The 24,719-nt window shown below is 42.9% G+C and overlaps 1 protein-coding gene across 1 annotated transcript in view; it reads left to right on the top strand.

Annotated features, from left to right (window-relative positions):
• GLT1D1 (glycosyltransferase 1 domain containing 1) overlaps nt 1-14,611 on the top strand; it is a 46,651-nt gene extending 32,040 nt beyond the window's left edge. The window contains exons 10-12 of the mRNA XM_070950577.1: nt 1,581-1,701; nt 9,010-9,108; nt 13,950-14,611. Of these exons, the coding sequence (XP_070806678.1) occupies nt 1,581-1,701; nt 9,010-9,108; nt 13,950-14,120 (391 nt within the window). The 3' untranslated portion in view covers nt 14,121-14,611. The remainder of the gene's footprint in view (nt 1-1,580; nt 1,702-9,009; nt 9,109-13,949) is intronic.
• The last annotated feature ends 10,108 nt before the right edge of the window (nt 14,612-24,719 follow it).

Consider the following 24,719-nt stretch of genomic DNA (forward strand, 5'->3'; position numbering starts at 1 on the left):
GTCCTGAGTAGTGCAAATGGTTCTTGTAGTCTGCAATTTTTCCCCTGGAAATCCATTCCTACTCTCCCACACCATTCCAAGGGGGTTCATCCCAAATCCCAAGCTAAACATTTGTAGAGATTCTTAGTCATTCAGGCCATGGATTCCCCGAAGGTGCTTTTTTCAGGAGGCAACTGGACTTTCTTGGTTTGTCTTTGAAGACGTTTCACTTCTCATCCAAGAAGCTTCTTCAGCTCTGACGTGGATGGTGGGGAATGGAAGGATTTTTATTCCTTGCAGACAGCTGGTCGTTTGCATCCTTTTAGAGGGTCCTTGAGGCCACTTGGAGGGATACGACATGATCTATTTCCTGTCTACAACACAGTCCTTTCAGTCATTCCAAGAAGGCTCCACACCCTTTTGTACTACTCAGGTGATGCTTTGTACACAGATAAACAAACTTCCAAGTGGCCTCAATGACCCTCTAAAAGGAGGCAAATGACCAGCTGTCTGCAAGGAATATAAATCCTTCCCTTCCCCACCATCCAAGTCAGAGCTGAAGAAGCTTCTTGGAGGAGGAGTGAAATGTCTTCAAAGACAAACCAGAAAGTCCAGTTCCCCCTCGAAGAAAAGCACCTTTGGGACAAGATGCTGATCACGGATTACTGTTTGCTGAGCTGCCTACCTGCAAGAATTAATCCTTGGTAGGGGCTTCCTACAGGTAATCAGGTATTTCATCCCTCAATCTTATGGAATTCCACCTCTCTCCTAGTTATCGTGGCCAAGGGGCAGAGATGGTGGGAGTTCAGGTAGTCCTTAAGTTACGGCCATTCCTTTAACCACCAGTTTGAAGTCATGACAGCACTGAAAACAGCCATGACTGGTCTTTACGCTAAGGACCATGGCAGTATTCCAGGGGTGAAATGCTCCTGGATCAGACCGGATCGTGCAATCCGGTAGCGATAATGGCAGGTGGTTTGGAGAACCAGTAGCAATGGCGGCACGAGGCTCCGCCCACCCAGTAAGTGTTGTTACTTCCTGCTTTTTAAAGGTTAAAAAAGAGGCTCTGATGATCGCGCGGCACAGCTGTGATCGTCAGAGCCTCTTTTTTACCTTTTAAAATCATTTTTTTACAACCTATTTGCCCGAATAGGTTTTTAAAAAATGCTTTAAAAAAGTAAAAAAAAAAAAAAGTTGGCCACGCCCACCCAGTCACATTACCCGCCCTCAGCAAGCCCCGCCCACAGAAGTGGTAGTAAGAAATTTTACATTTCACCAGTGCAGTATTCCTCACGATCACGTGACTAAAACCTGGGTGCTTGGCAACTGGCGTGTCCGTACGACTGTTAAAGTCATGCGGTCTCCATTTGCAGCTTTCCTACAATCAAAGTGAATGGGGGAAAGCTGGATTCACTGAACGACGGCACAATTCTCTTGATGCCGTCGGGGGGGGGAAAGGGTCGTAAATTTGAGTGCAACTCACCTTAAAGATTTCATGCCTAGCAACGAAAGTTCTGGTCCCGATTGTGGTAGTAAGGAGAGGACTGCTTCTACCGGCCATCTGTTGGAAGACGATTAACAAGCTTGAATTTACTCCGTAGGTCAGATGGGGTCCACTTGTTATCAGAAGTCCCCCAAGAAGATCTTCACGCCATTATGAAAAACTGTTTCGCCCTGGTTAACAGTTCTGTATCTGAAGGGATGTCAGCTGCAATTTTAGAGGTACGGTAATTCTTCCTTACTTCTTGGAGGGGAGAACCATGTTGGGCATTCCTCTTGGAAACCTGTGTCCTCCTTCTGTTGATGTTCCTCAAAACTCTTGAAAGATGTAGAACATAGAACATTAGAGTTGGAAGGGACCTTGGAGGTATTCTAATTCAACTCCCTGCTCAAGCAGGAGACCTTATACCATTGCAGACAAATGGTTATCCAACATTTATTTATTAGTTCAATTTATATGCCGCCCTTCTGCGAAGACTCAGGGCGGCTTACAATGCACTTATAGCAATAGCCTTCATTCTTGTGTATATACCTGCTTAGTAGGGCTTTTGGCCCCCCATAACTGGTGTTTCTACAAAGTCAGTTTATTGCCCCCACAATCCGGGTCCTCAATTTACCTACCTCGGAAGGATGGAAGGCTGAGTCAACCTTGAGCCTGGTGAGATTTGAACTCGCACTAATTGCAGGCAGCTGGCAGCTAAGTACTACATAACAGCAGTTAGTCCGCTGCACCACCAAGGCTCTTTTACATCTTCTTAAAAACCTCCAGATGGAGCATCCACAACTTCTGGAGGCAAATCGTTCCACCGATTGATTGTTCTCACTGTCAGGAAATGTCTCTAAGTTGCTTCTCTCCTTCATTAGTTTCCATCCGTTGCTTCTTTTCCAGCCTTCAGGTGCTTTGGAGAATAGGTTGACCCCACCTCTTCTTTGGGGCAGCCCTTCAAATATTGGAAGACTGCTATTATGTTACCCCCCCCCCCCAAACCTTCTCTTCATTAGACTAGATGTACCCTGTTCCTTCAAACATTCATTGTACGGTTTAGCCTCCAAATCTTTTGTCATCTTTGTCGGTCTTCAAACAGACAAAGCAGTTTGAACTGTTCTGTGAAATTGACCAACAATGTTGAGTTTGCACTCCCCTGTTTGGCCCATTGACTTGGATCTTCATGGAGATCCAGAATACAAACACACACATGCACACAGAGACAGACACACACAGGGGGAGAGGGAGAGGAAGAGAGAGGGAGAGGGACAGAGAAAGAGAAAGGAGGAGGAGAGAGAGGAAAAAAAGAAAGAGAGAGAAAAAAAAGAGAAAAAGAAAGACAGAAAGAGTGTGAGACAGAAAGAAAGAGAGAGAGAAAGAGGAGAGAAAGAGAGAGAGAGAATGAATGAGAGAATGATCGAAAGAGAGAAAGAAAGAAGGAGAGAGAGAGAAAGAAAGAGAAAGAAAGAGAGAAAGAGGGAGAGAGAAAGGGAGAAAGGGAGAGAGAAAGAGAAAGAAAGAGAGAGAGAAAGAAAGAAAGAGAAAGGGAGAAAGAGAAAGAAAGAAAGAAAGAGAGAGAGAGAAAGAGAGAATGCGAGCGAAAGGGAGAAAGGGAGAGAGAAAGAAAGAGAAAGAGAGAGAGAAAAAAGAGGGGAGAGAGAGAAAGAAAGAGAAAGAGAAAGAAAAAGAGGGGAGAGAGAAAGAAAGAAAGAAAGAGGGAGAGAGAGAAAGAGAAAGAAAGAGAAAGAAAGGGAGAAAGAGAGAAAGAAAAAGAGAGAAAGAAAGAGAAAGAGAGAGAGAAGAGAGAGAGAAAGAGAGAATGCGAGAGAAAAGGAGAAAGGGAGAGAGAAAGAAAGCGAGAGAGAAAGAAAGAAAAAGAGAGGGGAGAGAGAGAAAGAGAGAGAGAGAGAGAGAGAAACTGCAGAGGGGAAAACACAACTGAAAATGTTTGCCCTCTAATAAAACCCCCTGAATGAAGTTGACTGTTGTACTGTTTAAATCCACCCTATTATTAAAAGTCAGTTCTGATTAGGCTGGCAATTACAAGCAAGAGAGGCCAATTCTCCTTGGCTGATTTATCGGTTTCTTCTTCCTTTGAATTGCGGAATGGCTAAAGAACTCACTGAACTGTAAACACCTCAAAGTTGGGGTGCCAGGAGAAAAGTTTTTAAAAACCAAGAAGAAAGCAAGTCATAAAAGAATGTAAGTTTTCACTTTCCTTTTCACCATCTTCAAAAGGTCAGAAAACCTCTCTGGATTTCCTACCTGAAGAAGCTGGAAATCAAATTCAGGAAGGTTTGGACAACATTAAAACCCCTTTGCGCTCAGCTCCCCTCTTTTTTTTAAACAAGACTCCGAGGACCGGAAGCACAGTTTGGAAAGAAAAATAATTGCGACCACATAACCAGCTCCAAAGATTCTCCTGTGTAAATTATTGGGGGGGGGGGAATCAATGGAAACCAGCTTTGAAATGCAATTCTGTTGGTGCTCCAAAGCCTTTTTTTTTTTTTTTTTTAATTTAGCCCGTTTATTTCTGGATGGTTTGGCCTGAAATTGTAAAGTTTGAATTTTAGATGTTGCAGCAAGCCGAGGGAAGTTTGAGCTAGTTAACTTTTCTGGTTTATAGGATAACAGAGTTGGAAGGGACCTTGGAGGTCTTCTAGTCCAACCCTCTGCTTAGGCAGGAAGCCCTACATCACTTCAGACAAATGGTTATCCAACATCTTCTTAAAAACTTCCAGTGTTGGAGCATTCACAACTTCTGGAGGCAAGTTCTTCCACTGATTCATTGTTCTAACTGTCAGGAAATTTCTCCTCAGTTCTAGGTTGCTCCTCTCCTTGATTAGTTTCCACCTGTTGCTTCTTGTCCTGCCCTTAGTTGCTTTGGGGAATAGCTTGACTCCCTCTTCTTTGGGGCAGCCCCTGAGATATTGGAACTCTGCTATCATATCTCCCCTAGTCCTTCTTTTCATTAAACTAGACATACCCAGTTCCTGCAACTGTTCTTTTAGCCTCCAGCCCCCTAATCATCTCTGGGCTCTTTCCAGAGTCTCTACATCTTTTTTTTACAATATGGTGAGATTAAGGGGAGACGTGACGATGAAAAGGCAGGCTGCTCTGTGTCTGCAGACTGCAAAATTGGGAAAGGACCAACTCTAAGCCTGCACGATTTATGAAAAGACCCTTTTTTCCCACTTTTAGATCTTCGCCAACCATCAGAGAAGCGAATTAGCATCGCAACTCGTAGACCCATCTGCAGTGTCCATTTCCTCAATTGTTAGCAAGAAGGGAGAGATTTCCCTTCTAATGGAATGGAATGGAATGGAATGGAATGGAATGGAATGGAATGGAATGGAATGGAATAGAATAGAACAGGTGGAGGAAGAAGAAGAGAAGAGAATAGAGGAGGAGGAGGAAGAAGAAGAGAAGAGGAGAGGAGAGAATAGAAGGAGAAGAGAAGAGTAGAGTAGAGGAAGAGGAGGAGGAAGAAGAAGGAAGAATAGAATAGAGGAGGAGGAGAGAAGAATAGAATAGAAGGAGAAGAATAGAATAGAATAGAATAGAATAGAATAGAATAGAATAGAATAGAATAGAATAGAATAGAATAGAATAGAATAGAATAGAATAGAATAGGAGGAGGAAGAAGAAGAAGAGAAAAAAATAGAGGAGGAGAGAATAGAAGGAGAAGAAGAGAATGGAGGAGGAGGAAGAAGGAAGAATAGAATAGAGGAGAGAAGAATAGAATAGAAGGAGAAAAATAGAATGGAATAGAATAGAATAGAATAGAATAGAATAGAATAGAATAGAATAGAATAGAATAGAATAGAATAGAATAGAACAGGTGGAGGAAGAAGAAGAGAAGAGAATAGAGGAGGAGGAGGAAGAAGAAGAGAAGAGGAGAGGAGAGAATAGAAGGAGAAGAGAAGAGTAGAGTAGAGGAAGAGGAGGAGGAAGAAGAAGGAAGAATAGAATAGAGGAGGAGGAGAGAAGAATAGAATAGAAGGAGAAGAATAGAATAGAATAGAATAGAATAGAATAGAATAGAATAGAATAGAATAGAATAGAATAGGAGGAGGAAGAAGAAGAGAAAAAAATGGAGGAGAGAATAGAAGGAGAAGAAGAGAATGGAGGAGGAGGAAGAAGGAAGAATAGAATAGAGGAGAGAAGAATAGAATAGAAGGAGAAAAATAGAATAGAATGGAATAGAATAGAATAGAATAGAATAGAATAGAGTAGAGGCTGGAGATCCTATACCAGAGGCCTTCAAATTTGGCAGCTTTAAGACTTGTGGACTTCAACTCCAGCTATGCTGGATGGAGAATTCTGGGAGTTGAAGTCCACAAGTCTTAAAGCTGCCAAGTATGAAGACCTCTGCCTTATACCATCTCAGACAAGTGACTGTCCAGTCTCTTAAAACCCTCCAGTGATGGAGCACCCATAATTTCTGTCCCACTGGTTAATTGTCCTCACGGTTAGGAAGTTTCTCCTTAGTTCTAAGTTGCTTCTCTCCTTGATTAGTTTCCACCCATTGCTTCTTGTCCTGCCCTCGGGAGCTTTGGAGAAGAGCTTGACTCCCTCTTCTTTGTGGCAGCCCCTCAAATATTGGAAGACTGCTATCCTGTCTCCCTTAGTCATTTTTTTCATTAAACTAGACATACCCAGTTCCTGCAACCGTTCTTCATATGTTTTAGCCTCCAGGCCTTTGATCATCTTAGTTGCTCTTCTCTGAACTTTTTTCCCAAGTCTACTTGTGTCTAATTATTTTCCACCTGCCTGAGTAGAGGGACATCAGGGTAGCCTGTTTCTTTATAGGTCTGCCTTCGTTTTAATTTTGCCCAGTTTCTCTTAGACAATCTGGCTGACTGGGACAATAAAGCAGCCGTATCTCCTCAGAAAGACCAAAGAAAGCATCCAGTGAAGGCAGGGGCTCTTTTAATTAGACCTGGTTCTCCTACCTGGCCAAACTCAGAAACGCCATCTGTCAAATGCCCGTTTCGTTAACCAAGTCTGCAGTTTGATCTGGAAGGATGTAAATGGAACTGCAGACCAGGGGGAGTCTGGATGAAGAAAAATAAATAAGTGCTCCTTTGAACCCTTTTGATTAAAAAGAAGGAAGAGAGAATATAGGATATTTCAGGCCATATTTATCCAGCTTCTAGAGAATGGATTTATCTAAATGTAAAAGAGTGGGATGCGGTGGCTCAGTGGCTAAGACGCTGAGCTTGTTGATCGAAAGGTCGGCAGTTCAGCGGTTCGAATTCCTAGTGCCGCGTAACGGGGTGAGCTCCCGTGACTTGTCCCAGCTTCTGGCAACCTAGCAGTTCAAAAGCACGTAAAAAAATGCAAGTAGAAAAAATAGGGACCAGCTTTGGTGGGAAGGAAACAGCGTTCTGTGCGCCTTTGGCGTTGAGTCATGCTGGCCACATGACCACGGAGATGTCTTCGGACAGTGCTGGCTCTTTGGCTTTGGAACGGAGATGAGCACTGCCCCCTAGAGTCGAGAATGACTAGCACATATGTGCACGGGAAACCTTTACTTTTACAAAGAGTGCTGGCACAGTGGTTAGAGTGCAGTACTGAAGGCTACTTCAGCTGACTGCTAGTTGCAGTTCAGCAGTTCGAATTCACCGGCTCAAGGTTGACTCAGCCTCCCTCCCTCCCTCCCTGCCTTCCTTCCTTCTATGCAGTGTTAGAATGCAGTATTGCAGGTTAACTCTGCCGACTGCCAGCAGTTCGATCCTGACTGGCTCAAGGTTGACTCACCTTTCCATCCTTTCGAGGTGGGTAAAATGAGGACCCAGATTGTTGGGGCAACAGGCTGACTCTGTAAACCGCTTAGAGAGGGCTATAAAAGCACTATGAAGCGGTATATAAGTCTAAGTGCTATTGCTAAAGCCCATTGGAGAGAAAGAAGTATTTCTGATAATAACAGTACCCTAGATTCTTGGGAAGAACTTGATGTGTATGGAGGCCAACACCAGTTAAAGAACTGGCAGTTGTGACTGAACATTGTGGTGAACAAATGTCAGGACTCAAGAACCAAGAAACACGTAGAGTTTCTGCTGAGCAGTTTCCTTTATGTTCTTCACCTTCAGACAGAATCTTGCCAGACTAAAGCGATTCTTCCCACCATTAAAGATAGGATTAACAGGTTAACAGAGTTGGAAGGGACCTTGTAGGTCATCTAGTCCAACCCCCCCGCCCAAGCAGCGTTTCTGACAGATGACAGTCCAGTCTCTTCTTGAAAGCCACTAATGATGAAGCTCCCACAACTTCTGAAGGCTCAGTTGATGGCTCTCACTGTGAAAAAATTCCTCCTTATTTCCAGGTTGAATCTTTCCTTGATCAGTTTCCATCCATTATTCTTTGTCTGGCCTTCAGGTGCTTTGGGAAATAGCTAAACCCCTTCCTCTCTGTGGCAGCCCCTCCAATATTGGAACATATGCTCTGAGAACTTCTAGAGAAGAGCCCTCTTAACTCTCTTCCTCCCAACCAAACTCTCTAAACTTGGCCGTCTCTTAGTCCTCCACAAGGCAGCCCCTCCCTCCTGGGAATCCAGACTACATTCCACCACATCTGATAAATTTTGCAGAATTAGAAGAGTTCCGTCTTTATAATTTGGCCCTGGGATTTAATATTTGCTCAAGAGTGGAAGGAACAAGGAGGAGAAAAATATCAGTACACCCTTCTGAAAAGGGTGAACACCTTGTCAGCTGTCACATTCTAGTGCATCCAAATCACAGGTGTTTTTAATCACACAGTCACCTTGCTCAAGGAAAGGACAACAGCCTTAAAAGGCCCAGGCATTTAGGGCAGTAATTGCGTACTGCATAATCCATTCAGGTAGGTTTGGTTGGTAAAAAGCCAAGCATTCGCCTCCTGCCTTCGCCATCTGCCACCATAGTTCCTGCTGATGTAGTAGCAGGATGTGGGCGTGCATATATGAAAGTTCAACAGATGAGTTGGATACAGATACAGATTAACAGAGTTGGAAGGGATCTCTGAGGTCATTTAATCCAATCCCATTTCTGACAGATGGCAGCCCAGTCTCTTCTTGAAAGCTTCCAGGGATGAAGCTCCCACAACTTCCGAAGGTTGATTAAATTAATGAGTTAATCTTAATCTTTTTGGATTAAGGTACCTTTTTTCTCTGAAAACGATCTCTCACCCCAAAAGAGCTGATAATTTCAGCTCCCCTCTCTCAAGAGATCCTAATACAGGTAGTCCTTGACTTCCAACAGTTCATTTAGTAACCGAAGTTACAACCGCACTGACTTATGACCGTTTTTCCCCCCCACCCACCCTTACGACCTACAGCATCCCCATGGCCAAGTGATCAAAATTCGAACGCTTTGGCAACTGGCTCTTATTTGTGATTTGTCCCAGGGTCATGCGATCCCCTTTTTGTTGACTTCCTGACAAGCAAAATCCATGGGGAAGCTTAAGGTTCACTTAACAAGCACGCTACTAATTGAACCCACATCAGACTTATCTGCAAGGTCTCAGTTGTACCAAATGTGAGCCCTGTCTTTTCTGTGTTACAGGCGATGGATTTAAATGTCCCTGTGCTGGCAAGGAATATTCCAGGAAACGCTGCTATAATTGTACACCAAACAACTGGACTATTATATATGACCCCCCAGGTAATAATTAAGTTAAAACATGCTGAGACCTAGGTAGGTCTGTCTATCTGTCTTTCTATCTCTATCATCTATCTGTATCTATCTATCTATCTATCTATCTATCTATCTATCTAATCATCTATCTATCATCTAGACTCTCTCTCTCTCTCCTATTATCTACCTACCTACCTACCTACTTATCTATCTATATCTATCTATCTATCTATCTATCTATCTATCTATCTATCCATCCATCCATCCATCCATCCATCTATCTATCATCTATCCATCTCTATCTATCAGCTACCTACCTACCTACCTACTTATCTATCTATCTGTCTATCTATCTAATCATCTATCTATCATCTATACATCTCACTCTCCCTCCTATCATCTACCTACCTATGTATCTATCTATCTAATCATCTATCATCTATACATCTCTATCAGCTACCTACCTACCTACCTACTTATCTATCTATCTGTCTATCTATCTAATCATCTATCTATCATCTAGCCATCTCTCTCTCTCTGCTATCTATCATCTATCATCTACCTACCTACCTACTTATCTATCTATCTATCTATCTATCTAATCATCTATCATCTATCCATCTCTATCTATCAGCTACCTACCTACCTACTTATCTATCTAATCATCTATATCAGCTATACATCTCACTCTCTCTCCTATCATCTACCTACCTATGTATCTATCTATCTAATCATCTATCTATCATCTATCCATCTCTCTCTCCTATCTATCATCTACCTACCTACCTATCTAATCATCTATCTATCATCTATCCATCTCTCTCTCCTATCTATCATCTACCTACCTACCTACATACCTATCTACCTACCTATCTATCTATCTAATCAACTATCTATCATCTATCCATCTCTCTATCTATCTCTCTATCTATCTATCTATCTATCTACCTACCTACCTACCTACCTACCTATCTAATCATCTATCAATCTCTCTCTCCTATCTATCATCTACCTACCTACCTATCTATCTAATCATCTATCCGTCTCTCTCTCTCCTATTTATCATCTACCTACCTACCTACTTATCTATCTATCATCTATCCAACTCTCTCTCCTATCTATCATCTACCTACCTACCTATCATCTATTTACCTACCTACCTAATCTATCTATCTGTATATCTCTATCACTATCTGTGTATCTCTCTTTCTCTCTCATCTATCTGTCTATCTGTAACATCTATCTGTACATCTATCTATCTATCTATCTATCTATCTATCTATCTATCTATCTAATCATCTATCCCCCCCCTCTCTCTCCTATCTATTCTATCTCAGTTGTCTTGTGAATGAAATAATTTCATATTGGGAGCTGTCCATGACTCACGGTGCTGAAAGCCGACTTGGAGGTTAAGCTTTCAATTGGGACCTAATACTGCCTCTCCTCCCGCCCCTGGGGAGCCCCAGGATGTGTCACCTCCCAGATAATTTATAGCTCCACTACCATAATGAAAACCTTGATCTTATTTGTGTTAAGCTTTCCGAACCGTTTGTGGCACCCGGGTCACAGCTGTGAAAGTGCCTAACCACTGAGATTTTAAGTCCTCTGTATGTACGCTGCCGTGAAGGTTCACCCCATCTCCTAATTAACCAGAGTGTGTTATTAAAACTCAGAAAGGAGGGTCTGGGGGGGGGAGGTATTACGGGGGAATTAATCCTGTTGATCCCATAAATTAGTTTTCAGTTCTCCATCAATAATCAGGTACGTGCAATAACGCTACTCTTTTAAAGAATAAAAATGCGGACCAAGATTAAATAAAACCAGCAAGTGGAAAATACATTTTCTCCTTAAGCCTTTTTTTTTTTTTTAGCATGATGAATGCTGTTAAGTATAGTCGGAAGTTAGATGTTCCTTTTTCATTAGTCTTTGATGTAACTACACCCCTTCTGGAAAACAAATTGGAGGAAAATGTTGCGCTTAACCTGTTCTTCCCCGAAGCCAGTGTTTCCTGCAGGGTTCAAGAATGAATCTTTTTGCTATAAGTTACAGCAGGTTTCTCTTGATTCTGAACATTATTATGTTGTTTTTAAGGTGGCCATGGGGTCTCAGGGATGAAGAGAGAAAACAATATCTCACTTCAAATTTTGAATTGTTTTGGGTTTTTTTTTTGTTTTTTTGTTTTTTTTTGCAAATTGTCTTGGGAGTTGTGTTGCTCCTGATCTGTCTTTTGATCAAAGTTGACATTGGGTAAGATGGTGAGGTTCAAGAACCTTTTGAGAATTTTAGACGGGGGGGTATGATCAATGCCCCCTCCTGCCAAGATCCACTATTAACAGCTAAGAATTCTCTTTTGAGAGAGAGAGAGAGAGAGAGAAAGAGAATGAGAGAGAATGAGAGAGAGAAGAGGAGAGAGAAAGAGAGAGAGAGAGAGAGAGAAAGAGGATAGAGAAAAGGAGATAGAGAACAAGAGAGAAAAGGAGAGAGAAAGAGAAGGAGAGAGAGAAAAGGAGAACGAGAAAGAAGGAGAGAGAAAGAGAAGGAGAAGGAGAGAAAGAGAGAAAGAGGAGAGAGAAAAGGAGAAAGAGAACGAGAGAATGAGAGAGAGAAAAGGAGAAGAGAAAGAGAAGGAGAGAGAGGGAGAAGAGAAAGAAAGAGGAGAGAGAAAAGGAAAGAGAATGAGAGAATGAGAGAGAAAAGGAGAGAGAAAGAAGGAGAGAAAGAGAGAAAAGGAGAAAGAAAGAGAATGAGAGAGAGAGGGAGAAGAGAAAGAAAGAGGAGAGAGAAAAAGAAAGAGAATGACAGAATGAGAGAGAAAAGGAGAGAGAAAGGAGGAGAGAAAGAGAAAGAGGAGAGAGAAAAGGAGAAAGAATGAGAGAGAGGAAAGAGAGAGAGAGAGAGGGAGAAGAGAAAGAAAGGAGAGAGAAAAGGAAAGAATGAGAAAGAGAAAAGGAGAGAGAAAGGAGAGAAAGAGAGAATGAGAGAGAGGAGAGAGAAAGAGAAGGAGAGAGAGGGGGAGAAGAGAAAGAGGAGAGAGAAAAAGAAAGAGAATGACAGAATGAGAGAGAAAAGGAGAGAAAGAGAAAGAGGAGAGAGAAAAGGAGAAAGAGAATGAGAGAGAGGAGAGAGAGAGAGAGGGAAAAGAGAAAGAAAGAGGAGAGAGAAAAGGAAAGAATGAGAATGAGAGAGAAAAGGAGAGAGAAAGAAGGAGAGAAAGAGAAAAGGAGAAAGAAAGAGAGAATGAGAGAGAGGAGAGAGAAAGAGAAGGAGAGAGAGGGTGAAGAGAAAGAAAGAGGAGAGAGAAAAGGAAAGAGAATGAGAGAATGAGAGAGAAAAGGAGAGAGAAAGAAGGAGAGAAAGAGAAAGAGGAGAGAGAAAGGGAGAAAGAATGAGAGAGAGGAGAGAGAGAGAGGGAGAAGAGAAAGAAAGAGGAGAGAGAAAAGGAAAGAATGAGAATGAGAGAGAAAAGGAGAGAAAGAAGGAGAGAAAGAGAAAAGGAGAAAGAAAGAGAATGAGAGAGAGGAGAGAGAAAGAGAAGGAGAGAGAGAGGGAGAAGAGAAAGAAAGAGGAGAGAGAAAAAGAAAGAGAATGAGAGAATGAGAGAGAAAAGGAGAGAGAAAGAGAGAGAAAGAGAGAGAGAGACAGAGACTTTGGTCTCTTTGCTTCCTTTCCTCCATTCTGTCATCAACCAGAAGAAATGGAAGAAATAATAACACCAATAGAGGGGAATATTGGTGCTCTCTGAGCTGGTTTGTTCTCCTGCAGATGTTCATGACCCAACTTGGTTACATCCTGAGTGCTAGAAGTCTTTAGGGATTAGAGGAGGAGGAAGAGGAGGACAAAGGAGAGGAAGAGGAGGAAGACTGTGAGGTCCTTGATGCTCTCTGAGCTTGGTTGTTTTCCTGCCAATATGTCATGATCCAACTAGGGAACATTACCAGTGTTGTTACCTGATGATGTTAACTAGTTGGGTCAGGAAGAAAACCACTAATCTCAGAGAACATCAAGGATCCAACACATTGAACTCTTATTTTGGGTTTTGGAAAACCATCTTGGGCAATTTTCTGGTAGAACATGAGTCTGGCATCTGCTTCCTAATCTGGTGTACCCTTGGAAACAGGGCAGAGAGCTTTCTTAGGAACTTCTGAGAAGTACCGCCGTTATTTGTATGGACTACTGTAATGCTCCCCTTGAAAAGCACCCGGAGGCTCCAACTGGTCCAGAATGTAGCCGCGCGGGTGATTATGGGCGCAGCTCGTTGTGCCCATGTAACACCTCTCCTACGCGAGCTGCACTGGCTCCCGGTGGTCTTCCGGGTGTGATTCAAGGTGTTAGTTATCACCTTTAAAGCGCTCCATGGCTTAGGACCTGGGTACCTACGAGACCGTCTTTTGCCACCAATAGCCTCCCACCGACCAGTTCGTTCTCACAGGGAGGGACTACTCAGGGTACCGTCAGTCAAATTATGCCGACTGGCGACTCCCAGGGGGAGGGCCTTCTCTGTGAGGGCTCCAACCCTTTGGAATGAACTGTCCCCTGAGATACGGAATATCCCTGATCTCCGTGCTTTCCGCCGTGCCCTCAAGACCCTGATGTTCCAACAGACGGGGCTAAACATATGAACATGTGAATGTTTTTAAAATGTTATCTAATTTTAGGTTCTATTTAATTGGGACAAACTATGTTATAATAATAATTTTAATTAGCAATTTTATGATGTTTGTGTATCTATATTTTTCTTGACTGTACACCGCCTTGAGTTCTACGGGAGAAAGGCGGTATAGAAATATAATAAATAAATAAATAATAAATAAATAAATTCGTCATAGAACACTACTAATAATGGCCCACTCCCTACTCTTCCTTTCCAGGAATTTGTCCAGCTGGCCAAAACTTTGATGAAGGACCCAGTTCTGTACAGAGAGATTGTAAGAAAGGCACATGAATATGTCCTGAAGCACCATTCATGGGAGAAAGAAAGGAAGGTCTATCAGAACCTTGTTCTGAGATTTCATGAATGTTCTTGTACCAAACAACCATGAGTCGCCAACCATCGTGGTCAACCAGGTTTTCTTCATCTTAATCATCTGGTTTGTCTTCATTCATGTTAATGTTATTGTCAGGGTTGCAAGTAACACACCGAACAAAAGAAGTTATTACTGTTGTGATTTTGTAGAGTTTGTTCTCCTTCAGAGTCAAAATGCATATACCGGTAGTAGATGTCTAGAGCCTGACAGCCTCCAGGAGCATGGGACTTCTGTTCCCATAATGCCCTACCAGTCATTACCAAAGGACTATGGGAACTTGAACTCAAACATGTTACAGAAGCCCAAATTGAAAAAAATCCTAAATATACAATCAATCTAACCTTTATTGTTGACTGGAAACACTTTATAGATTATTATTATTTTTTTTTGCATGAAGCATAAGAAATTGAACTTATGATTTGTGGTTAGGATGATCAGAAGGGATAGATTATAGGAAAAAATAGTTATGCTGTAGCCCACAGAGCCAGGGGTTCATTTAGAATTGTTTTTATAACAGGTGTATTAAAGAAAATTGGAAATTATTTCTATATATTTTTGTCCTCTCTTTGCTTTTTCACTTTTAGTTGTTTCTTTGATCTATTCTTCCTTCCTTCCATTCCTCCTTCCCTCCATTCCTTCCTTCCTTCCCTCTCTCCCTTTCTTTCTTTCTTTCTGTCTGTCTGTCCATCCATGCATCCATCCATGCATCCACCCACCCACCCACCCACCCATCTACCTATCTATCTATCTATCTATCTATCTATCTATCTATCTATCTATCTATCTATCTATCTATCTATCTTAGTTCCCATTACTTTTTATCCTCTTTTTAAAAAATTCTTAATAATTTCTATGCATCAAAATTGCATGCACATCATGCATTAAATAAAATAAATCTGTCTGAATGGCAGTGCACGGTTGAGGTTATGGTAATAAACAGTGAATATCTGCATTGTTTGGGGTAATTTCCCCTACATCTGTACATGGATACGCAGATATTCAAATTAGGCAGAGGTGGGTTTCAGCAGGTTCTGACCAGTTCTGGAGAACCGGTAGTGGAACTTCTGAGTAGTTTGGAGAACCGGTAGTAGAAAATTCTGACTGGCCCTGTCCCCATCTATTCTCTGCCTCCGGAGTCCCAGCTGATCGGGAGGAAATGGGAATTTTGCAGTAACCTTCCCCTGGAGTGGGGTGGTAATGGAGATTGATTGATTGATTGGTTCGATTTATATGCCACCCTTCTCCGGAGACTCAGGTTATAATGCGTTAAGCAATAGCCTTCATACTTTTGTATATACCTGCTTAGTAGGGCTTTCGGCCTCCCCTAAGCGGTGTTCCTTTTTATACAAAGTCAGCTTATTGCCCCCACAATCCGGGTCCTCATTTTACCTACCTCGAAAGGATGGAAGGCTGAATCAACCTTGAGCCTGGTGAGATTTGAACTTGCAGTAATTGCAGGCAGCTGGTGCTAGTTAACAGCACTTAGTCTGCTGCGCCACCAAGGCTCTAAGGATCTCCACCAAGGATCTGTAAAAGGATATTTTATAGTATCCTTCCCCTGCCACGCCCACTAAGCCACGCCCACTAAGCCACACCCACAGAACCGGTAGTAAAAAAATTTGAAACCCACCACTGCAATTAGGGATATCTAGAACATCATATGAAGCCCTATCTAGAATTAAGCACCAACCCCCCCCCACCCCACCCCCAAATTATTTGACTCTTTGTTGCTATGGATTCCCAGCTTTCACCCAACTCCCGAAAAGCAAAACTCAAATTTGAACCTAGTCAGCCACTTTTTAAATCTGCAGCTGTTTCCACGAGGAAAGAAAGAAAAACGACAACTTTAAAGGGTTTTAAAAAAACAAAAACAAAAAAAGAGAGTTGCTTTTCTCATTCCCAAAGACCGGGGATGAAAAAAAAATTAATTTCCTCTTCTTGTCAGCTGCAGTTGCAGAATTACACACACACACAAGCACACTCACACACTCCGTTCCCTGCGGTTGGTAACTGCATTTTTTTTTTTAAATTAAAAAAAAAATGAATTGGGCTCTATTGGTCCAAAACAGCCAATAAAAAAGACGAATCCATCTCGAAAAGCAAAAGTAGATAAATGCTACCTATCAGAGTCCCTCTTTTAATGATCTTACATAGCATAGCAAGAATTCTGGCTGGGGGTGGAGAGGTGAAAATAACTCAAATCCATCTGTTGAGCGAAGATCATCTTCAGATCAAGTGATTTGATTTATTTATAAATTCCCGGGGAATGGTATAGACAACCGCCAAATAAAACAGCCATTCGGCTGCGTTTCCTTAAGCGATGCTCTTCTTTCTTTGCAAGTTCATTTGTATTGGTTACGTAGAGCGATTTCGGCTCTTCGGTGTATTATTCTCGACTTCTTAAATCCCTTAGTCATTACTATAGTTCGATAGGCGTTGGTAAGATTTGTCTCTCACCCGCCTCCCCATCAAAAAAAAAAAAAAAGCAATTAAAGGAAGATCTTGCGGCCCATAAATCTTAGCACAAGCGTGATTCATTTTTCATTCACGGTAATACTGGGGGGGGGGGGGCGGTTTACGCTTAGAAGTTTCTGGAGTTTTGTTTTTCTTTTAACTTTACTTTACTTTTACTTTTATTTGATTTATATACCGCCCTATTCCCAAAGGACTCAAGGCGGTGAACAGCCAACAATAAAATACATACATACAAAATTTAAAAAGCAGAGATGAAATCAAATTAAATAGTTTGGCCCAGACAGATTTAAAACCCAATCAATTTAAAACAAATTTAAACTTTGAATATTAAAAATAATAAAAAATATTAAAAATATTAAAAATGTTTAAAAAGAGGGAGAAAGTTAGGCCAGGCCCGCCTGGTGAAATAAAAAGGTCTTTAGAGCGCGGCGGAAGGTGCGCAGATCCGGGATCCTCCGTATCTCCGGGGGGAGCTCATTCCAGATAGTAGGTGCCCCCACAGAGAAGGCTCTCCCCCTGGGGGCCGCCAGTCAGCATTGTTTGGCCGACGAAACCACCAAACTGTTTTTTTTTGTTTTTTGTTTTTTTTTGGATGTTGCTTCAATGAAACTCCGCTGATCTTGGCTTGGTTTCATCTGGGCCATCCTGGGCCTTGCGTGTTTGAATATTCGTTAGACTATGCTAACGAAGAGAAGGATTAGCGGGTGACGTGATAAGCCGTCTTCCACAGGGGTGAAATGTAAAATTTGTTACTACCGGTTCTGGCTTGGTGGTGGGGGGGGTGGGGGTAATGTGACTGGGTGGGCGTGGCCAACTTTTTTTTTTTTTTTAACTTTTCATAAGCATTTTTTCTAATGATTTGAAAAGCCTCTCTGATGATCAGGCAACTCAGCTGGGATCATCAGAGACTTTTCAAAGCATTTTTTTTTACCACCACTTCGGCCAAGAGGTTGCAGAAAAAAATGCTTTGAAAAGCCTCTGACGATCCCAGCTGAGCCGCCGCAATCATCGGAAGCTTTTTTTTTTTACTTTTAAAAGCATTTTTTCTACAACCTTAAGAGGTTGCAGGAAAAAATGCTTTGAAAAGCCTCTGTCAATCAGGCAACTCAGCTGGGATCGTCAGAGACTTTTCAAAGCATTTTTTTTATCACCTCTTTGGCCAAGAGGTTGCAGAAAAAAATGCTTTGAAAAGCCTCTGACGATCCCAGCTGAACCACACGATCATCAGAGGCTTTTTTTTTTTACTTTTAAAAGCATTTTTTTGTCGGAAGAGGTTGTAGGTCGTAAATTGAGGACTACCTGTATTCTGTGTTTCTGCAGTTCTTCTCTAGGCTGGTTTTTCCAGTTGGACTACAGCTTCTATCTTCCACAGCGAGTAATGGTTATGTCGGCAGGGAGGAAACTGCTGTGTACAATCCAGAAAGTCAGTCCTTGATGTGAAATGCCATCTATCTATATGTCTATATGTCTATCTCTATCTATCTATCTATCTATCTATCTATCTTTATCTCTATCTATATATCTATTTCTCTATATATCTTATCTATATATCTATCTCTATATATCTATCTATTTATATATCTCTCTCTAGCTATATTTATATATCTCTATCTCTATCTCTCTATATCTATCTATCATCTATCTATCTTTCTATCATCTTTCTATCATCTATCCATCTTTCTATCTATCTTTCTATCATCTATCATCCATCATCTATCTATCATCTATTGATATATCTTTCTATCATCTTTCTATCATCTATCTATCTATCTATCTATCTATCTATCTATCTATCTATCGGTCTTTGGTTATTCGGGTTTTCTCCCACGTAAAATTGGAAGTGTCTTGGAGACATTTCGACGAAGTCTCATTCGTCATCTTCAGGCTGGTGTTTTCGGCTTCATGCTTCTAGGAGAAGATGACGAATGAGACTTCATCGAAACGTCGTCAAGACACTTCCAATTTTACGTGGGAGAAAACCCGAATAACCAAAGACCTACATACAAACACCCGCGAAAACCTCAGAAAACAAATATATATATATATATATATATATATATATATCTCCCTCCCTCCCTCTCTCTCTCTCTGTATATATATGTTCCTGGTGCAAAATGTTTTAAATAAATAGAATAAAATTATGTATTTAAATTCCACCTCACCCCAAAGAGCGACCTTGAGGCAGGGCTGAAGTTAGAGCTGCCCCCCCTCCCTTTCTGACACACATACATTTTTCAAGCTTCTTTTGTCTGCTGCAAAAATTACCATTCCAGCTTGTTTGTCAGTCCACGGAGTCCTCCTTTGCTCCTCCTATTTTTAGCAAGGCCAAAAGCTCTCATGGTGTTATAATTATCCCAATCAAATCTGTCAAGCTGGGAGGGGGAAAAAAAAACCTTAATCCATTGCCTTTCTGCAAATCAGATCCAGGTGGACGTGATGGTTTTTTTCTCTCTGGCAGGGGAGAGGGAGAGGAAAGAAATTGCCAAATGCTTTTTTGGGGTAGGTAATTTGTGGGTTTTGCCAGAAGTGGGAGAAAGAGCATTGGGCATTATTTCTGGGGAATTGGTTGTTCCTCCGTACAAATATTTTGGGCTATGAGAGAGGGACTGGCTCAAAGTCACCCAAACAGCTTTCATGCCTAAGGAGGAACTAGAACTCACAATCTCCTGGTGATTGGCCCAAAGTTACCCAGCTGGCTTTCACACCTAAGATGGGATTAAAACTCACAGTCTTCTGGTGATCAGCCCAAACTCACCATCGGGTTTTTGTGCCCAAGGAGGGACTAGAATTCACAGTCTCCTGATGATTGGCCCAAAGTCACGCAGTTGGCTTTCATGTCTAAGGCGGGACTAGAACTCACAATCTCTGGGTGATTGGCCCAAAGTCACCCAGCTGGCTTTCATGTCTAAGGCGGGACTAGAACTCACAGACTCCTAGTGATTGGCCCAAAATCACCCAAACAATTTCCATGCCTAAGGCGGAACTAGAACTCCCAGACTCCGGGTGAATGGCCCAAAGTCATCCAGCTGGCTTTCATGCCTAAAACAGAAATAGAACTCCCAGACTCCTGGTGATTGGCCCAAAATCACACAGTTGGCTTTCATGCCTAAGGCGGAACTATAACTCCCAGACTCCTGGTGATTGGCCCAAAATCACAGAGTTGGCTTTCATGCCTAAAACAGAACTAGAACTCCCAGACTCCTGGTGATTGGCCCAAAATCACCCAGACAACTTTCATGCCTAAGGCGGAACTATAACTCCCAGACTCCTGGTGATTGGCCCAAAATCACCCAGACAACTTTCATGCCTAAAGTGAGATTAAAACTCCCAGACTCCTGGTGACTGGCTTTCGTGCCCAAGGCAGGACTAGAACGCACAATCTCCGACCCAAAGTCACCTGCCCTGTTTTCATGCCCAAAACGGGATTGGCACTCAGTCCTTAACTGGGTGCAAACTGGAACTCATCAACCCCACACCCTGCAAGCCGCAAGCCCAGGGAGAGTTGGCATCCAGCGAGTCACCCAGAGAGCGAAACGAAAGCCAGTTTCTCTTTTTTAACACCCCGGCCGAGTTTTCACCCGGTCCTTCTGAACGCCACTCCCCGCCTGCCGAAAGGAATTTCAAAACTGGCGAATCTTCAGCGTCTCCGAGGCACTCTTTGGCCGCAACCATAGAAACGGTGAGTAGCAAAAACGCCGAGAAATGTAGCTTGTAGGTCGGGTGTTGTTGTGGAAAGACCATTCCCTCCTTCCCAGGGGACTCTGTTGCAGACCTTCTGTTCCTCCTTCAGCTGCATCCAAATGAAGCTAGGAGGCGCTCATTCTCGATTAATAATTTAGCATCGTAGGACATAACGAACGTCGTTTGGCTGGGCTAAGGCGTATTACGCGGCAGCGTTCTTGCTTGCAAGCGTGTTTTTTTTTTTTTTTTAATCGCTCTTCCCTCTGTTGACGAGAGCACGTGCCTCGTTTGATGGGTACTATTTTGGGAAGCTGCAGAAGCCCAACGTACAACAGAGCACGGATGGAGGCGGTGAGAGCTTCAACCAGGTGGTTAATTAATGGCTGCTGTCCAAATGAAGTAACGCTCCGATGGTTATTATTATTATTTTTTTTAATAATAATCCAGGCAGCCTATTTTTGGAATTCTTTTTAAATCTATGGTTTGAAATGCAGGGGAAAGAGCTGCGCAGTTCAACTCTGGAGACGGTGAACATCCACCCAAGAGATGAATAATTTCTGGCGCTTATGAAAGGGCGATTTTTCATTCTCTTTTCTTTTTCTCCCTTCTCTCCATCTTATCTTTTCTGCAAAAGGAGGAGAGGCCTCTCAGTAGAACAACTAACTGACATGTCAAGCTGCTTTTTTGAAGAGGGCGTTTGGATTTATACTGCTGCAAGGGAGGATAGCCATTAAGCTGAGAGTTTAAGGGTTTATCCCGGCAAGATTCTGTCTATTGTGTGTAAGGAAAGCAAAAACTAGACACCTGAATTGTTCTATGTCAGTGATGGCTAACCTTTTTGCATCGCATGCCAGGAGGTGGGGTTGGGGGGCGGTCACGCACACGTGCCCACACCCATAATTCTATGCACCCTGCCCCTGTGCATAAGCATATGACAACCCCCCCTCCACTCCTGGCATGCGATGGCCCGGTAGATCCGTTTTTCTTTCTCATCTGGCTCCAGGGTCTCTCTAGGAGTCTGGGGAGGGTGAAAACGCCTTCCCCACCCCCCCACCCCCAAAGGTCCTCCAAATGCCAAAATGGCCCGTTTGCCAACTTCCGGTGGGACTGGAAGTTGTCAAATGGGCTGTTTTTGGCCTGTGAGGAAGGCCGTTTTCACCCTCCCCAGACTCCTAGAGAGGCCCTGAAGCCAGGTGAGAAATAAAAACGGGCCTTTCCCACCCACCCCTAGGCCCTCCAGAGGCAGGAAACAGGCTGTTTCCCTACTTCTGGTGGGGCCAGAAGACCCAAAAATCAACTGGCCGGCACGCACATGCGCGCCGGAGCTGAGCTCACATGCCCACTGATGCGTGCCATAGGTTCGCCATCACAGTTCTATGTCATTCTTAGGCTTTTCCCAACACTCCTTCATGTGTACTGTTCTAACCTAGACTTCCTTAGAAAGTAAACAGCACAAACTTAGTCCCGGCAAACCTCTTTAATTCATTCAGCTGTAAATTATTTTCATTTACCGTCCAAAAGGCTTGATAAACAGTCTTTCAGAGGAAGGTTATCAACCCCCACCTATCTCACGTGGAACGTTGCCAGAGAGCTAATTTTGAGATGCAGGGCAAGGCCAAACTTGGCACAGTCACAAACAGAAGTTTCAAATCTTGAATCGGCCAGATGAGCTAATTGCTTCCTGCAAAAGCTCACGTCCTGTTCACTTCTCTTTTATGTCTTAAGGGAGGGCCCAATCATCTCCAAGCTTTACTCTCAAGTCGACCCTGTTTCCTTAATTGTTCCTGTCTCCTGGCAGCTCTGCGCATGCACACACTGGGAACAGGCTCATGCTGTTCTTCTGCCTTGCTGATGTCAGACTCCAGAAACCTCGGAGGCAGCAAAGAGCTATCAGATGGCCTTGGCCCCCTCTCTGCCTCCAATTCAGAGCCCTCATCCGAGCCTTCCCCAGACTCCAGAACTGGCCCACGTTCCTCCCAAACCTCCTCACTGTCCGAATCTGCTGCCAGCTCTGCTGGCCACTGGTGAGCCACAACATGAACAGTTCCATAACGCAACCTTGAGACTTTTTTTAAAAAAAAAATACCACCACAAAGAGGTGTTGTTTTAATACAAAGCGTTTCGTGACTGGTGACTTTTCCCTGCATTCATCCCGGCGCACAATCCCAATAAATTACAACACCCAGTCTAACGTTTAATTGTAGGGGATATTTAAATCTTGTCAATTAAGGGCTTTGCAAATTATCAGCTTCATGGTGGTTACCTTATTTCTCCTCCCTCGAGAGGTTGGTCACGATCAATAAATTAAAGAAAGGCCGTCTTTCGCCTCCCTTTTGATGAAAAGGGAGAGAGAGAGAGAAAACGATAGCTCGGTTGTTTATTACCCTTATTACATTATCTGTGGCAGCCAGGCAGAGAGGAGGAAAGGAGCGAGCAAAGTGTCAGGATGCTCCGAAATTTAATGAAGTGGTTCCAAATATTAATAGAGCGACTGAATAATGGAAGTGCACATTTTCCGGAGTCCTCTGACAATAACTATAAGGAGGCCTCCCGGAAGCCGGAGAGATGGAGATTGGCAATGAGAAAGTGCCACTCTGGCGTATTGCAAGACCAGGAATATATTTGCCGGGGTAAATGGGGATATTTGTTTAAATTCGGTCATTCTACAAGTCTAGGAAGGGAAGAAGGTGGGATAACGGTTGCTTCGATCCTTCACGATGGGCAATCTGGTTTTCGCTTGCTGGGAGAAACTTGACACCAGCCGGTCCTTAATTGGTGGGATTTTTGTGAAGGCAAGGCAAGAATTTGGAATCGACTGGATACCAAACCTGGGGAACAGATCTAGGATGGATTTTTCAAGGCTCAGGGGCTCATTCTGAAGGTGTGGCAGTTTGGTGTAAAGTCACCTTGTGGTCCAAAGTCAACTTGTAGGGGAAATGGCATAAATATTTGAAAGAATAGAATAGAATAGAATAGAATAGAATAGAATAGAATAGAATAGAATAGAATAGAATAGAATAGAATAGAATAGAATAGAATAGATTTTTCTTCTTACAAAGTAGAATACAATGGGACTGGACTGGACTGGACTGGACTGGACGGACTAGACTAGACTAGACTAGGGAATGAAATGAAATGAAATAATGAAATAAAAGAACAGAACAGAACAGAATAACAGAGTTGGAAGGGACCTTGGAGGTCTTCTAGTCCAACCCCCTGCTTAAGCAGGAAACCCTACACCATTTCAGACAAATGGTTATCCAACATCTTCTTAAAAACTTCCAATGTTGGATCATTCACAACTTGAATGGAATGGAATGGAATGGAACGGAACGGAACGGAACAGAACAATAGAACAGAATAACCAAGTTGGAAGGAACCTTGGAGGTCTTCTAGTCCAATCTCCTGCCTAGGCAGGAAACCCTACACCACTTCAGACAAATGGTTATTCAATCTCTTCTTAAAAACTTCCAGTGTTGAAGCATTCACAACTTCTGGAGGCAAGTTGTTCCACTGACAAATTGTTCTAACTGTCAGGAAATTTCTCCTTAGAATGAATGGATGGATGGATGGATGTGCTTTATCTCTATGGGTCTATGGATGGCTGAACCACATTCTCATGAACATTGGCAGGACCAACTACCATATACATATTAACAAGGCACAAACCCAAAACTCCCTTCTAGCACTGATGATGTTCCCTAGGTGGGTCATGAAATGTCTGCAAGAAAACTGCCAGGCTCAGGAAGCACCAAGGACCCCTCAGTCCTCCTTCTCCTCCTCTTGTCCTTCTCCACTCCACAAATACCACTCCCTCCTAGCACTGATGATGTCCCCTACTAGGGTCATGAAATGCCTGCAAGCAAGCAACCAAGCTCAGAGAGCACCAAGGACTCCACAATTCAACCCTGAGCTACCGAGACACCCTTCTATTGGAACAGAAGTCTTTCTGAGTCTTCACTTAATTCCACTCAACTTTAATGCATGTCTGGTGCCCCGTCTTCTCTGATGTCTTTTTCAACAAGCATTAGGGAAATTAAACTCCTCGAGAGCTGTGGAAATCCAGCAAAGCTATTTTGAGCTCAAAGTGTATGTGAAGTGAAAAATTTGCTGGCGATCAAATGCAGGAAGGGAGGACAAGGATGAAACAATCTCACCGCATGAGCAAAAACCTAGCAAACTAAGGGGGGAAAAAGGATTAAAACCAGAATCTACCCAGGAGGAATCTCTTCCCTTTCGCTTCTGCGAGGCTGAGTGTCATGCCCCTGTCGGAGCCTGAATCCATGGGGGGAGATGAGCTGGAACTGGAGCCGGCTTCGTTGGCTTTGGAGGAAAATGGGGAAGGGTAGGGCCAGTCAGGCCAGGGCCTTTCAGGATTAGGACAGCTGGAAGGCAGGGAAGAATGACAGCAGGATAACCAAGAGAGGCTAAGCAAGAGCGGCTGAACATGAGAGACAG

The sequence above is a fragment of the Pituophis catenifer genome, unplaced genomic scaffold, assembly GCF_029215685.1.
Source record: "Pituophis catenifer annectens isolate HBS135680 unplaced genomic scaffold, rPitCat1.0.hap2 SCAF_10, whole genome shotgun sequence".
In the NCBI taxonomy this organism is placed as follows: domain Eukaryota; kingdom Metazoa; phylum Chordata; class Lepidosauria; order Squamata; family Colubridae; genus Pituophis; species Pituophis catenifer.